At 32.4% G+C, this 13,908-nt stretch overlaps 1 protein-coding gene across 1 annotated transcript; it reads left to right on the forward strand.

Moving 5' to 3' along the window:
• Positions 1-5,911: 5,911 nt before the first annotated feature.
• Positions 5,912-6,622, forward strand: LOC119837385. Its single transcript, XM_038362952.1, has one exon. The coding sequence runs from the start codon at positions 6,015-6,017 to the stop codon at positions 6,579-6,581; it is 567 nt and encodes a 188-aa protein (XP_038218880.1). The 5' UTR covers positions 5,912-6,014; the 3' UTR covers positions 6,582-6,622.
• The last annotated feature ends 7,286 nt before the right edge of the window (positions 6,623-13,908 follow it).

Here is a 13,908-nt window from a genome sequence, read left to right on the forward strand (position 1 = left end):
TGCAATGGGATGCGAAAAGTGAAAGCAAGTTTTTTGCGATATGAAAGTTTATAGGTATTATTCAATTATAACACCTACACAAGTGAGCTTGAAAATGAATGTTATCGAACGAGTTTGGTGAAAGGAAAGTAATGAGTGCTAATTATGTACAATATATAATTTACCATTGATTGAATTGAACAGAACGTTTACGTACGATGTGGACAGGTGGTTCTACGGACATCAATGAAAATGAAGAATAAATCATCTAATGCAACATAAACTACTTTTATGGATCTTTGTACGAAATCATCAAACATCTAGAATTGATGTAGATTATAGATACTTATTTAATAGAGCCTGTTTTATCTCATTACTTCGCACAGAGCAATTAAGATGTAAATGGTCCGATAATATAATTGAAAGGAACTTCATGCCAAATGCGTTGATCAGCGGGTGAACGTCTGGCTATCAAGTTACTAAATTTATAATATTATAACCTTTATTATAGTCAATGAGATAAATAGAGATTAAATAAAATTTAACTAATTCATCTCACATTGAAGCACATTGAACTTTAACATTTTGTAAACTGAAATTTCAAATTTCTAGGCCAACCTTTTTTAACTTTTAGACAAAACTTTTCTTTTTAGTAAATACGACTTAGACAACATTAAAATTCAAAGAAATTGTACAGATGAATTTTTTTTATGACACAATTGCATATTATACTCAGCAATCTATCTTTTATTATATATTCTTCAAATATTTTTAAAATATTTCAAAAACATGTACTAATTGGTACATACTTAGGGTTTTTATCTGTTTCATCGTAAAAATTCAAAAATAACGTTAAATATGTTTTGTATTTACTTGTATAGTTATTGTAATATGAATTTGAACTTTGACCTTTGATTCTATAAGGAAAAAAATATATTAAATGACTTTAATACAAGTAAAAAGTATTATCATAAAACGAATAACCCCACATGCTTTATAAAAAGTAATAAAAGAGGTTTCCTCCTGTTTTTAAACTTTCAAGACGTGTACGTAGATATATGCGTATTAAGTGCGAGGGAATGCACTATGCAGGGAGCAATTATTAAAAGGGGAAATATCCTCCCCTACCCATTTTACTAATTGGATTTTATACTCTGAGCAATGAGAAATGTACTTTTATTTATTTTTTACCTCATACATTGTCCTCTTCCGAAGACCGAGATATACCGAGTTATTATTAAGCAGTGCATGCTTAAAAATATCTCAATATTTGAAACTAATTAACAAAATTTTAAAATAACAATAGAAAACATTCGAAATAACTTACGGAATATAAAAAATTTAATATACTAATTGATAAGTTTCTAAAACATTACTTAAACTGTTTCATTTATATAAATACTGTACAGATGTTAAAAGAAAAAAAAAAAACAAGATTATATATATACAAATATTAAACTACCTTCCAAAAACAGAATACTAGCCAAGTGTGTTAATTTACCATCGTTTTTCGTTCATCGTTTCGTTTGTATAAAAATACATGCCTAAATAGTGATCGAACATTTTTAAGATATAATTTTTACTGTAAACTGGTACTATATACTTTTAAAAAAAGTATCCGGAAATCGTTAATCTATATAATTTATCATAAATATTCACGCAGTACGCGTGATTAAAAAAAAAATAATCTTATATTTTATTTTTGTCACTTGGCTCTGTTGTCGAACGTCATCTGAATAAAAATTATCTATATCATTCGAAAACATGTTGGCATCCTTAGTTGTATTCCCCTTTTATTGTAGGCAATTTAAAATAACATTTTGAAATTTGGAATTGCCGAAACGGTAAACTTATTGCTTCCAATCTTTATTCCGAAAGGGACTTTTACGCAGTTAAATAAAAATGGAAAAATTCAAAATGCTCTCTGGGCTCCATTGTTATGAGTATTCTCACATATCTTTAATTGAGTTTATGTGTGCTTTATGGTCTTAAAGGGGACAATAAAGAATTTACTTAGATGTCCTATGTGGATTTCCATAAAATGAACTGACGTAAAGCGATAGTATAGCGATTGTTGGAAAATCCAGCTATTCTATATATCAATCAGTTATTAAATTTCCTAAACCTGTATAAAATAGGGATCCCGTATCTGTTTAGGAGCAAATTATATTTATTTAGATGTACTAGTGTACAGTAGGTAATTAGTATAACTTGTGTGTAAAAGTTAACACGCATGCGTTATGCAGGCGGTAGACACTGCGACCAGTGCAATTGCAACGACCTCATTTTTATTCATTTTGAAAAGCCCGTCAGCCACCTTTTTGTCACCTTTTTTACTTAAACGTGTTGATTATGTAAAATATGCATGCAATCCAATTAACTAGTTTTAGAAGGATATTGCATATGTGATGTGTGCATTTTGAATAATTTGCTTACTGTATAAATTTCATATTTTGTCTATTATCGAGTAGTTCGGGTAGGAAATTCTCGAAAGAATAACATACATCTAACTGCGATTAATAAAATTTCACTGTGATAATTGTAATTGCATTACAAGTCTACTACAACCTAACCTGCGGTAATCTTGTTATCATCCTGAATACCAAGCAAAAAAAGCCATGTCTTGCGTACTCAATTGGCAACCAGTTTCCATAAAGAACAATAATATGTAATTAGGAATTTTAGCAATTGAGATTCTAAAGATCATAAAATGTAGATATGCAAGTGCTGATGGTATTATCGTATCTTTTAATTAACATTTTACAAGCTATCTGTTCTATTGTCAATTACAAAATCTCTTTTAAATAATCCTACTAATATTATAAATGCGAAAGTTTGCAAGGATTTGTGTGCGTTTGATGCTCTTTCACGCAAAAACTACTGATCCGCTTGCAATGAAATTTGGTACGTAGACAAATGGAATAACAACTTTTTATCCCGATATTCCTACGGTATACGAATATCGCGGGTGAAACCGCGGGGCTTAGTTAGTCTCTCAATAAATTGAGGAAGGTTGACATTTAACTTAAAAATTTCAGGTACATAAAACGGTATGTTGGTAATTAAATAATTGATAACCAAACGTCTATCAACAGACAAAAACTTATTATTAGATATTGTTTTCAAAATTTAAGGGCCTTCTAAATGACGGTAAGACCATGTATGAGCTTAAAAATATGTGATGTAACAAGGCAGTAATTTATGTAGTGTAATTATGGTATAAGGGCTATATGGAAGAATGTAATATTATAACAAAAAAAAAAACAGAAATTCTAGAACTGTCAAAAGCAGTTTTATTTGTAATGTATATTCTATACTTTATGGTATGTTTATATTCCGGGAATGGAAATAAAAATAAAAAGAATGTTGCTATCATTTGAAATTATTTAAATTATTAAAACCATAATGTATTTTAACGAATTGATGTTGCCGATAACTACTAAAATGATATTGTATTACACGAATACATACGAAATATAAAAGTATTTGAATAACATTGACATCCTTCCGAGATTTTAAATAAATTGGGTACCCTTTTTAAGACAGCATTGTCATTACTGTAAGAATAAAAGGTCGTTTGGTATTTGTCATTTTAAACCATAAAATGGACATTACCAAAAAATTAAACAATGTTTAATATTTCTATTACTGCCTGTTACTGTTTAAATTTATAAATAAATTATTTTAATGTATAATATTACATCTTTATTGCTTGCATTTTAAACAGCTATTTACTTAATTACAAGAAATTATTTCCGCCAAGTCTATATGTCGAAATTTCTTCTTTGCATTCAGACCTTCACTAGTATATTATAATCAAACTATTTCTTTAGGATTACAAGTTTTAATTCACTACGTCACTGACGTCGATTAAATGTATTTTTACGATTGTATTAATTGGTAATTGTGAAGTATTTGTAACTGAAATATATTTATCATATACTCATAAAAAGATTCTTTTAAACTATTCGTGTATAATTATAACCGTTGTAATCGTAATATAATATCAGTACTTATTTTACAATTTGATAACTAATTGTACCAGTTTATACGTAGATTTATTATGGATGTAATCATGTAAGTTACCGTAATAATTAATGTAAAGTGTCTAAGCTTACAAATAGCATATTAAAGATTACAACATTGATGGCATAGTGTTGAGGACCTCGGATAATAAAACTTTAATCGGAAAGTCGTGGTTCGATGCCAGGCTAGTGTGAAGGAAAACGTGAGGAAATCGGCATGTTAAAGAACCAAAACTTCGATGACATCTGCCAACCCGCACTTGGCAAGCATAGTGGATTGTGGCCTAAGCCCTCATAGGAGGCCCGTGTCCCTGCAATGGGAACAAGTATGGGCTGATGATGATGATGATATCAAAAAGATGCACTTCAATTCAACCCAAATAAAAACAATATTTAAAAACCATTATATCCCTACAATATATATTTATTATTATTATTTTTTTAATGTAATATATATTAAGTTCACAACAGATAACCACTGGAAATATTAATATTAATTTAGCTTGTAATCTTTAATATTTATAAATTGAGGTACTCTAACATTTGATTTACATTTTTAAATCTACACATCACTGGTTACATCCATTATTGTATATTGAAATCATTTTTGTCTTTTGCGTCTATACTATAGATAATAGACACAATAATGTGATATATAAATTGTGATTGTATGTTCGTTGGTCTTATTGAAATAAATAATATTATCAGGATACATCTTTCATTGTGTAGCTGCACCATTATTCCCAAAAACAAAGAGGGATTTCATTTCGACTGTATTTTTTGGGTCTATTACTGATTCTTTTTGTGTTTGATAAGACCTATTATTGGTGGTCCTATTATAGATTCTCAAGTGGTACCTCTCCCCCCAGGAACGTCTTTGATATTTTGTAATTTAATTTTTATTTATTTATTTTAACGCACAATATGAGTCCATTTGTTAATAGAATTTTTTTTATAGTAGACTGGTCAGGGTGCTATTAAAAGCAGCGTGGTCTGCACTGACATGGAATAATATTGAATGTTTATTATTTAATCCACTTAGTCACAGTCTATGAAGCCAGGAGCGCTAGTAGACCATTATTAGCATAAAACATTAGTAGAGTTGTTTTGTTTAAAAACAAAAAGCATGTTGTTGCTATCCTCTAATTTGATAAAAGAATAGCGGTATACTAAATAAAAATACAAACCTGTGGATATTTATAGTAATAAAGGTTCTTATCCCACACCCTTCAAAGTCGGAAATACATTTGTTTAGGCCTTACGGCTCTGCAAATATCGTTCAAAAAACACCTCTAAAATGTACCTACTTAATCCTATGCCTATTGAGTTCTTTAATTCCTCTCTAGTATTTGTGTTTGGAGATCGAAATTCAAAAGGTCAAAAAATATCTTTTATATTAAAATTTTGAGGTTTGGCCTTCGGGTTTGTCTCTGAAAGCCGCCAAGGCTCAAATATACCTTATTTGCATTGTAATTTGACAATGGTTGCATAAGCATGCCTTTCATGCCATACACATAGTTATATTACTTAAATGTGAAAATATTTTGCAATATCTATCTTTTGAACATTTCTTGAAGATGTTTAACGGTAAATGAGTGCACGCGACCTGACCATTAGTAATAAAATTATAAAGTAATTGCCTTTATAGCCATTGTGGTCCCTACTCGGGCTACTTATATTGTTTGAATGCAATATAAATTTTCATTAAATAAAATATTCGTTCAAATAATTAATAAAGGTTACGAATTAACACTGCATGATTTCATGCAGCGGCGATTTGCAAAGAGTAGGTAAACAAACATTATATACAAATAGTTCCTAATTAAAACATTGCAATCGGCCTTTAGCGTTACGATTGCGATACTGAATGTCCAAATCCAGTGAAGGAATAACACGTCACTCCTTCATTTATTAACTAACAACCAATTAACAAACTAACTGTAGCAAAAACAGTAAAACCATGAAGTTTAGTAGAGCGTGACGCTTACGTGAGAATTCCGATTGAATAATATGGCATCGAGCTTTATTGTTGTACTATTTGCAATCTTACATCCATCTTTATCCTTTCAACCTCTAAGCAAGGAACAACACATTGAAAAATTCAATAAAATTAACGAAGATGTGGAACCGTTTAGAAGAAATTTGACGGAATGCGCGCGTCAAGTGAAAGCATCAATGGTAGACGTTGAAAACTTTTTAAAAAGGATCCCACAAACAACCATGCAGGGCAAATGTTTCGTTGCGTGCATTTTGAAACGCAATTCCATAATTGTAAAAAATAAGGTCGTAAAAGAGAACCTTCTAGACGCGAATAAAGCCGTGTACGGTGAAGACAGTGAAGTAATGTCGCGACTGAAATTGGCCATAGCGGAATGTGGCGATGTAGTTGAGGGGATTTTTGAAATCTGCGAATACGCATCTGTTTTTAACGACTGTATGCATATGAAAATGGAACATGTATTGGATAAAGTCACAATGGAGCGGAGGATGGAGGCTCTTGGACAAATGACGTCCGACCCTGATACGTGGACTGAGGAGGACGACGAAATTTTGAAACTAGTTAAGGATGAACTTTAATGTTACACGAAGTATTTCCATAAATAAAAATGGAAGAAGAAATGGAGAAATCAATTTTTACTGTTGACATTGAAATAAAATTATGGAAATAATTAGAGTATTTGTTTCTATTACTTATTTATTAAAAAAATGATATTTCAAATTAAAGATTGACTAGAACAAAAAGATCGAATATGAGTTTCACCCTCTGCGAAACCAGCTTATCCACTCGTAGCTAAGTTATTATATTATATATTAAACACTAAAATAATTTTTCAGTTTGAACAAATTGTACGAATACTAAGACAAGGTCATACAAATAAACAATAAAACACATCAGTCATCTTTATAATATTAGTAGCATTTTGTATGCGGCTTTGCCCGCGTAGTCAAAGAAACAGTGCGATTTTCTGAACATATTTATGCTGTATCCATTCTTGATTCTCAAATTTCTTTTGTGCCAAAAACTACTCTTTTATTGTGGTAGTCGAGCACGCTTCGGTACGAATTGGGCCAGCTCGCACCTGGGAAGTACCACACTCTCCATGAAGACCGGCGTGAAATAGTATACTGCTTGCTTGCTGTGTTTCGTTCGGTGAGTGGGGGAGCCGGAGGCCCATATCCTCTTCCTTACCCTTCCCAGTCCTTTCTTTTATTCCTCTCTCTTCAATCCTTTCCTAATCCCTTGCAGTCGGCAAACCATTTGAAAAGGCGTAATCGACATTACACCTCTCCAAATGTTCATGGGCGGTGATAGCGCTTACCATCAGGTGACCCACCAGCTCCATTGCCGACTATGACATAAAAAAAACTAACTACTAGTATAGTAGGTAAAACGTTATCTATGTAGATAGGTAAGGATATTAAAAATTTAGTTATCTGTGGTCATAATGTGCATCAGTGCTGCCAACTTGGGGCTTTTCACCCTAAATTAGGGGGCAAGTTAGATGAAATGGGGTATTTTTAGAGACTTTATTTTGTTGGGGGTATACCCAGGGGTAAATTTTTTTGACTTTTTTTCAGGAATTGCCTTTTTTTAGGGAAATTTTTTTAGGAGGACATTCTTTTATATACCGGTTTTTGTTTCGTTAATTAGAAGATGAATTAAATTTTACGAAGTTGTATACTTTTATAGACATCAGTAGAATGTACGACTTTTCTTTCCCTTTCAATTTATCCTCGAAAAAAGATGCCTATTTGGGATATTTTTTAGTCTAGGGTGGTCTTGCGGTAGTGTAAGGAAGAAACAGGGGCATTTAGAGATGACGCTAGGGAGGGACGTTTAGTCGAGGTTGGCAACACTGATGTGCATATCTATTATCTTCTGTCATTATAAAAAATTATAATTTCTGTGTTGTAGTTGTCTGACTATAAAAACAAATCAAATAAATTTAATTAAATAACAGTTATGCAAATAACAGAAGCGTTGCCACAGTAAATTTATTGCAAAGCCAAAATAAATGAAAGTTTCAAAGGGAAAGAAAACAATCACTGTTATTTACAGGTACATATATAACCTAATCTATATATAAATTAGTGTGATGACAAAACTCATTAATTGCATTTGTAGTTTATTGGAGACAATGAGGTTTTAAACTTATTTTGTTATTAAAGATCAGAATTTATTTATAGATCTTTGAATTTGTGGTGACTGTTAGAATAACAGATACCTATCCTACCAAAAATAATGTTTATTATATAGATAAATTATACTAGTTATTTATGAAAATGAACTTAATGAGTTTAACATGCTTTGAGTTTACTCATGTATATATTTTGATTATTATAGGTATATTTAATGAAACAATACACACTCTTGTAATAAAAAAAAGAGACTTATTTTATTCAAACTCAAACAAACTCATACATTTATTCATTCAACTAGATTTCTTATAGAAGTGCTTTTGAATCATCATAATATTACACAGTTAATAACATTTACCACCAGTTCAAAAGGCAGTTTCTACAGAGAAGCTCTGGCAAGAAACTCTGTAGTTGCTGTTTTAAAATAATATGAATTTTGTATTTTAATTCTACATAATATGTAATGTGTACATAACAATGATGACATTATTATTTTATTTTCTTATATAATGACCTGACTCAAAAACTTCAGTTCTATCTTTATCGAATGTTCAATATTCTGAAAAACATAGAGCAACATAGCTGCTGCTTGATGATTTCTGTTCTAAACCCCACAGGTATCACAAAATAATGAGATTTCAGATTGTAATCTGTAAAATGTGATATAACAGATTTATCCCCTGAAGGCAAATAAGTGATGTCAGTTTCTGTACTAAAGTGTTCTTCACTTTGTTGAACTAATTCCTGCAACAAAATAATTGTTTATCAATATCATTTCGGTTAAATGTTCATAAGTAACTCAGTTAAATGGTATGGGATAGATTATTACTTACCAGATCATAATAATTATTGTGGTCTCTATTATTAGTATTAAAAACTCTGTTTGGTTTATAGTTCTCTATCTGCTAAAAAAACATAATAGAAACATACATTAGATATTATGAAACTGAAAACAACCAACAACAACAAACAAAAAGTATAAAAAATTTACAAACTTACTTCTGTTTCTGTTGCTGGCACCGCAATAAGTTTGTCCACTGGTTTTGAAGTTGTTAAGATGTAATCATCGTTACACAAAGATCTTTGTGTCAATTCATAAGTGATGATTTTTAGATGTGGATGATTAAATTAAACTGATTTAGAATCCAATGAAAATAGATATTTTATTGAGAAAGATTTTACACAACAGTTTATCAGCCACAGATCACAAAGAAGAGAGAAAATAAATGTTGCCAACCTAACATTTACAATTAGGATAAACTGACCAAAGTAATGGTTGCGTTCTCAAATACCAACATGCCCTTCTGAACGCAATCCCATTTTACTTATACAAAACAAATGTTTCTCATATGTAACACCCTTGGTCAAGTTATCAGCAACCATGTTACAACTATTCACAAATAAAAATTTAACTTTAGAATTAACAATATTTTCTCGGATAAAGTGTAACCTAATATCTATATGCTTAGTTTTTGGCTTATAACAGTCCGTAGTTGCCAATCTTAAAGCACTCTGATTATCACTATAAATATGTAATGCACTAATCAAGCTTTGACAAAGTTCATCTCGCAGTTGTCGAAGCCACAAAGCTTCCTATGTTGCCGACGCCATTGCCATATATTCTGCTTCTGCTGTAGACAGTGCCACAGTCTGCAGGAGCCTTCTTTGACATAGTGTATCTTCAGATTTTTGGTTCCCTGGAGATATCTCATGACTCTTTTTACTCCAAGCCAATGTTGAATCCCTGGACCATAACCTCTCAACCAAAAATTTTCATATTAGATAAATCAGGTTTCTTACCTGTCCACATCTGAATAGGAGTTTTGCCATCAACAGATTTAGTAGGTGACATATCAGGGAATGGGCCGACTCCCTCTGCATACTCCGGTAACTTGCTAACATCGGTGAAGGTCAGATGTCTCATGCGTCTATGCCATAAAACAACACTTATAACTTGATCACAACACTTGATACTTGGCTCTGAAATTGATAAAGTACACCATAAATAAGTAACTAATTAGATGAAACTTATTGCAATCATTGCGTTGACTACCATACACATGCAAATCTTTAAAACTTGAATTCTTACAAGTTCCTTATGTTCTCGGTGCTGAGTTCTTTTAATGAGAAATCTATTAACCCTTAATTTGGCACAGATAAAAATATTCAAAATATATGAATTTGACAATTTTGTGGTTTCAGAGGTATGTCATAGTCCTAGAAAAATGAAATAAAAAATCTACAATAGCCCACTGCTGGGAAAAGTGGTGTCCGTCACAGCGGACCTTGCCAATTGATGTGCAATTAACGGTCAGATTTATATGTTCGCTGAGGCGGACACTGCCAAATTACGGAAAATAAAAACTCATCATTATTTTAATGTTTTTTTTATTACAAACTAGCTGTGCCCGCGACTTCGTCCGCGTGGAGTAGTTATTTTGGGCATAATATTTATTTTTGGAAACAACCTCCTCAGCTTTTTAAATTATAGTCATTCATTTTTTGTTATTATTTCAAACAATTTAGTTTTTAAGTTTTTAAAAGATTTTTTTAAAGTACTTCTGCGTAAATAATAATTTTCGTTTTATTTTCTTGTGGCAAAAGAACATATTGGTTTTCTCCGCAACCAGATCGTGACAACGCGACATATTATAGTTGGCCGTGTGTAAAGCAATCTTGACGTAAATCAATTCCTACGTGTTTAAATGTTTGTCCCTGTGATTTATTAATTGTAACGGCGAAAGATAGTTTAACGGGAAATTGAATTCTTTTAAAACTAAAACGTAAATCATTTGGTATCATTGGGATGCGAGGTGTAAGCACTGTTTGACCAACTGCTGGACCCGTCAAAGCTATTACAACGATCACGTTATTGCGAAGAAATTTGATTTGAAGTCGGGTCCCGTTACATAAATTTGGTGGTTTAAGATTTCGAAGTAAAATGATTGGGGCACCTATTTTTAACTTGAGGAAATATGGGGGAAGGCCGCTTGGGTTCAAAAAATTAAGGAACTCCTGTGGGTAATGGACCGCATCTTCCTGATCCATTACATTATCAATAGATGTATAGGTAGCTATGTCTCCTGGAAGTTTACTTAAAATTAGGTCATTAATTTCGTCCACGCTACTGTTTCTCGCCGCCAATATTGCCCTTTGACACATCCATTGATGATCTTTATTTTCTATTTCGCTAATTTCAGGGTAAACTTTCAATATTAAGTCCTCAATATTACTCACTCTTTCTCCTAAATCTCGATCAATTTCAATTTTATTTTCAAAATGAGGCACTTTCCCGTCTCCTATTAAAAGTAACTTTGAAGAAAATGTTATACTACCTCCCCCCAAATGTACTCTCATATTTGTGGTTAATTTTAAGATGTTCACAAATTTCCATAATGGGGAACTTTTAAGGCAAGCCTTTACAATGTCTGCTCTAGTTCCCCTTACTATTACAGGCAAAGTTTGTCGAAAGTCCCCAGCAAACATAACTGTAATCCCACCCATGATTTTGTTACAACTTCTTATGTCTCTAAGAGTCCTATCTAGAGCCTCTACATGTGCTCTATGGATCATGGTACATTCGTCCCAGATTATTAAATTGACCTCTTGTAAAACTTTTCCCAGAGGGCCATTTTTACGTATAGAGCACACACACGCTATGTTTCTGTAAAGAAACAGTAAGAGGCAGTTTAAAAGTAGAATGAGCTGTACGACCACCTGCCAATAAAGTTGCAGCGATACCTGACGATGCAACTGCCAAAGCTAGCTTACCCTGAGACCTAACTTTTGCTAATATAAGATTAGTAATACAGGTCTTGCCAGTTCCACCGGGAGCATCCAAAAAAAATAATTTTCCTTCACTAAAACTAACACTCTGCATAACACAATTATAGGCGCTTACCTGGTCATTAACTAATTTTGGTTCATTTTGAGTAATATAATCATTTAATTCATTTAAATCATACGGTTTTCGCAATGCTATTTCTAATGGATCCAGATGATTAAGTGAATTAATCCTTTTCGATACAGGAAGCCCAAAATCGGTTAGTGATTTATCGCAAATCTCATGAATTTTATCTTCAATTAAGATTAGTCCATCATTGTATATAATATCATTATTATATGCTAATGTCATATCCTGATTCTGATTACGCATTCTATTTAATACATCGTCACATAAAGCATTACGAAATGTATTCCATAAGCCTAAGGGGTCAGATGGTTGGCAAAATATAAGGATGATGGTAAATAATTCTCTTAATTTTGTGGCTGGCTCGGATATGACAGCATCTGCCATTGTATTTTGCCAATGTTCATCTCCCTCCAGTAAACCTAATTCCTTGCAAGCGCCTTGATAAGTTTGGCAAATAACACCATTCACGGTCCTCAGATGTTCAAATGGCATTGGCCCGCGAACATGTTGCAGTAACATTCTTAAATAAAAACATTCAGTTTGAGTTGGATGAATGTTGTAGACACGGCCTAAACTTGTGTCTTTTTTTACACCGGGATATCCTTCAACATTTTGCCCACGTTTTCTCGTAGAAAACGAATTTCTTTCCCATACGTAATACTGGGGTACTTCGTGATATAAAAGGGTTTTTGCAAAATCGTCTCTTTTGCACAGATCAAAGAACGCTGTAAGTGTCGTTGATGAAGGATTATTAATGCGATCTTGAAGGTTTGCATTATTATAAAAGTAAACTCTTTGTCCATTTTCTAAATTAACTGCTAAATGAACTACTGCTGGAAAACGTTCATGAATAGGAAATTGGAAAATTCTCCAAAGCGCTTCAGAGGAACTTAGATAGCGACCATTTATATATTTTTCTACTTCATCGTTATTACTTTGTAACGAAAATGTGGCTTGATCAGAACCTTTATGAATATATTTACAGATGTACTTAATAGCTTTGACCGATTGACAAAACTCTACGTTAATGTGTGCATTGAAGATTCGTGATAGCACTGGATTATAGGGTACAACCCACCTGTTATCCACGTTCACTTCTGTACCTTTGACACGAATCAATGCTGTGTTTCCACCATTATCTGGAGACCTGCGCCTATAGGTTGGATAACCGTCATCCCCGGTTTGTGTTGCAGAAATAAAATTCCTAGGGTACTTTTTGGAACAAATGTTTTCTTTCATACATGGCGACGCAGGGTTATAAAATCCGCAAGGACCATGTATCATATTTTTTATGACAATATTATGCAGAATTGGATCTTGTTGTTTGTCAGGTATTTCAGCCGATATTATTGCATCTATGGAATCTGGTTGTATTTTGTTAGCTAACCACAATAAAATGTGGGCGTGTGGCAGACCTCTTTTTTGCCATTCTACGCTATAAACAAAAGCTATGGATGGTCCAAAAATATTTTTTTTCGTTAGTAGGACTATCATTTTTTTTAGTTTTAAATGGAATATTCTAGTAACCAAATCATGTCTGTCGTAAGAATGTTGATCGGGTAATAACTCAATTTTTATTTCCGGCCATTCGGAGTTACATGTAAATGTAATGAAGAGATCTGGTCTTCCAAATTTCCTGACATATGTCATGGCATCTTGACTTTTTTCGTTCATGTATCTGGGGGATCCTGTAAATGACGACGGCAATATAACATGCTGGCCAACATTAGAAGCGTTTATATTCGCATCATTAACCACGGCATCTCTTAAATGAATGTACTCTTCTGCTCTCAATTTCTTTTGATTTCTTTTGATGAATTTCTTTTAGAGTCTGATCAAATAAAGAAGTTA

Source organism: Zerene cesonia, chromosome 27 (genome assembly GCF_012273895.1).
Source record: "Zerene cesonia ecotype Mississippi chromosome 27, Zerene_cesonia_1.1, whole genome shotgun sequence".
Lineage (NCBI taxonomy): Eukaryota > Metazoa > Arthropoda > Insecta > Lepidoptera > Pieridae > Zerene > Zerene cesonia.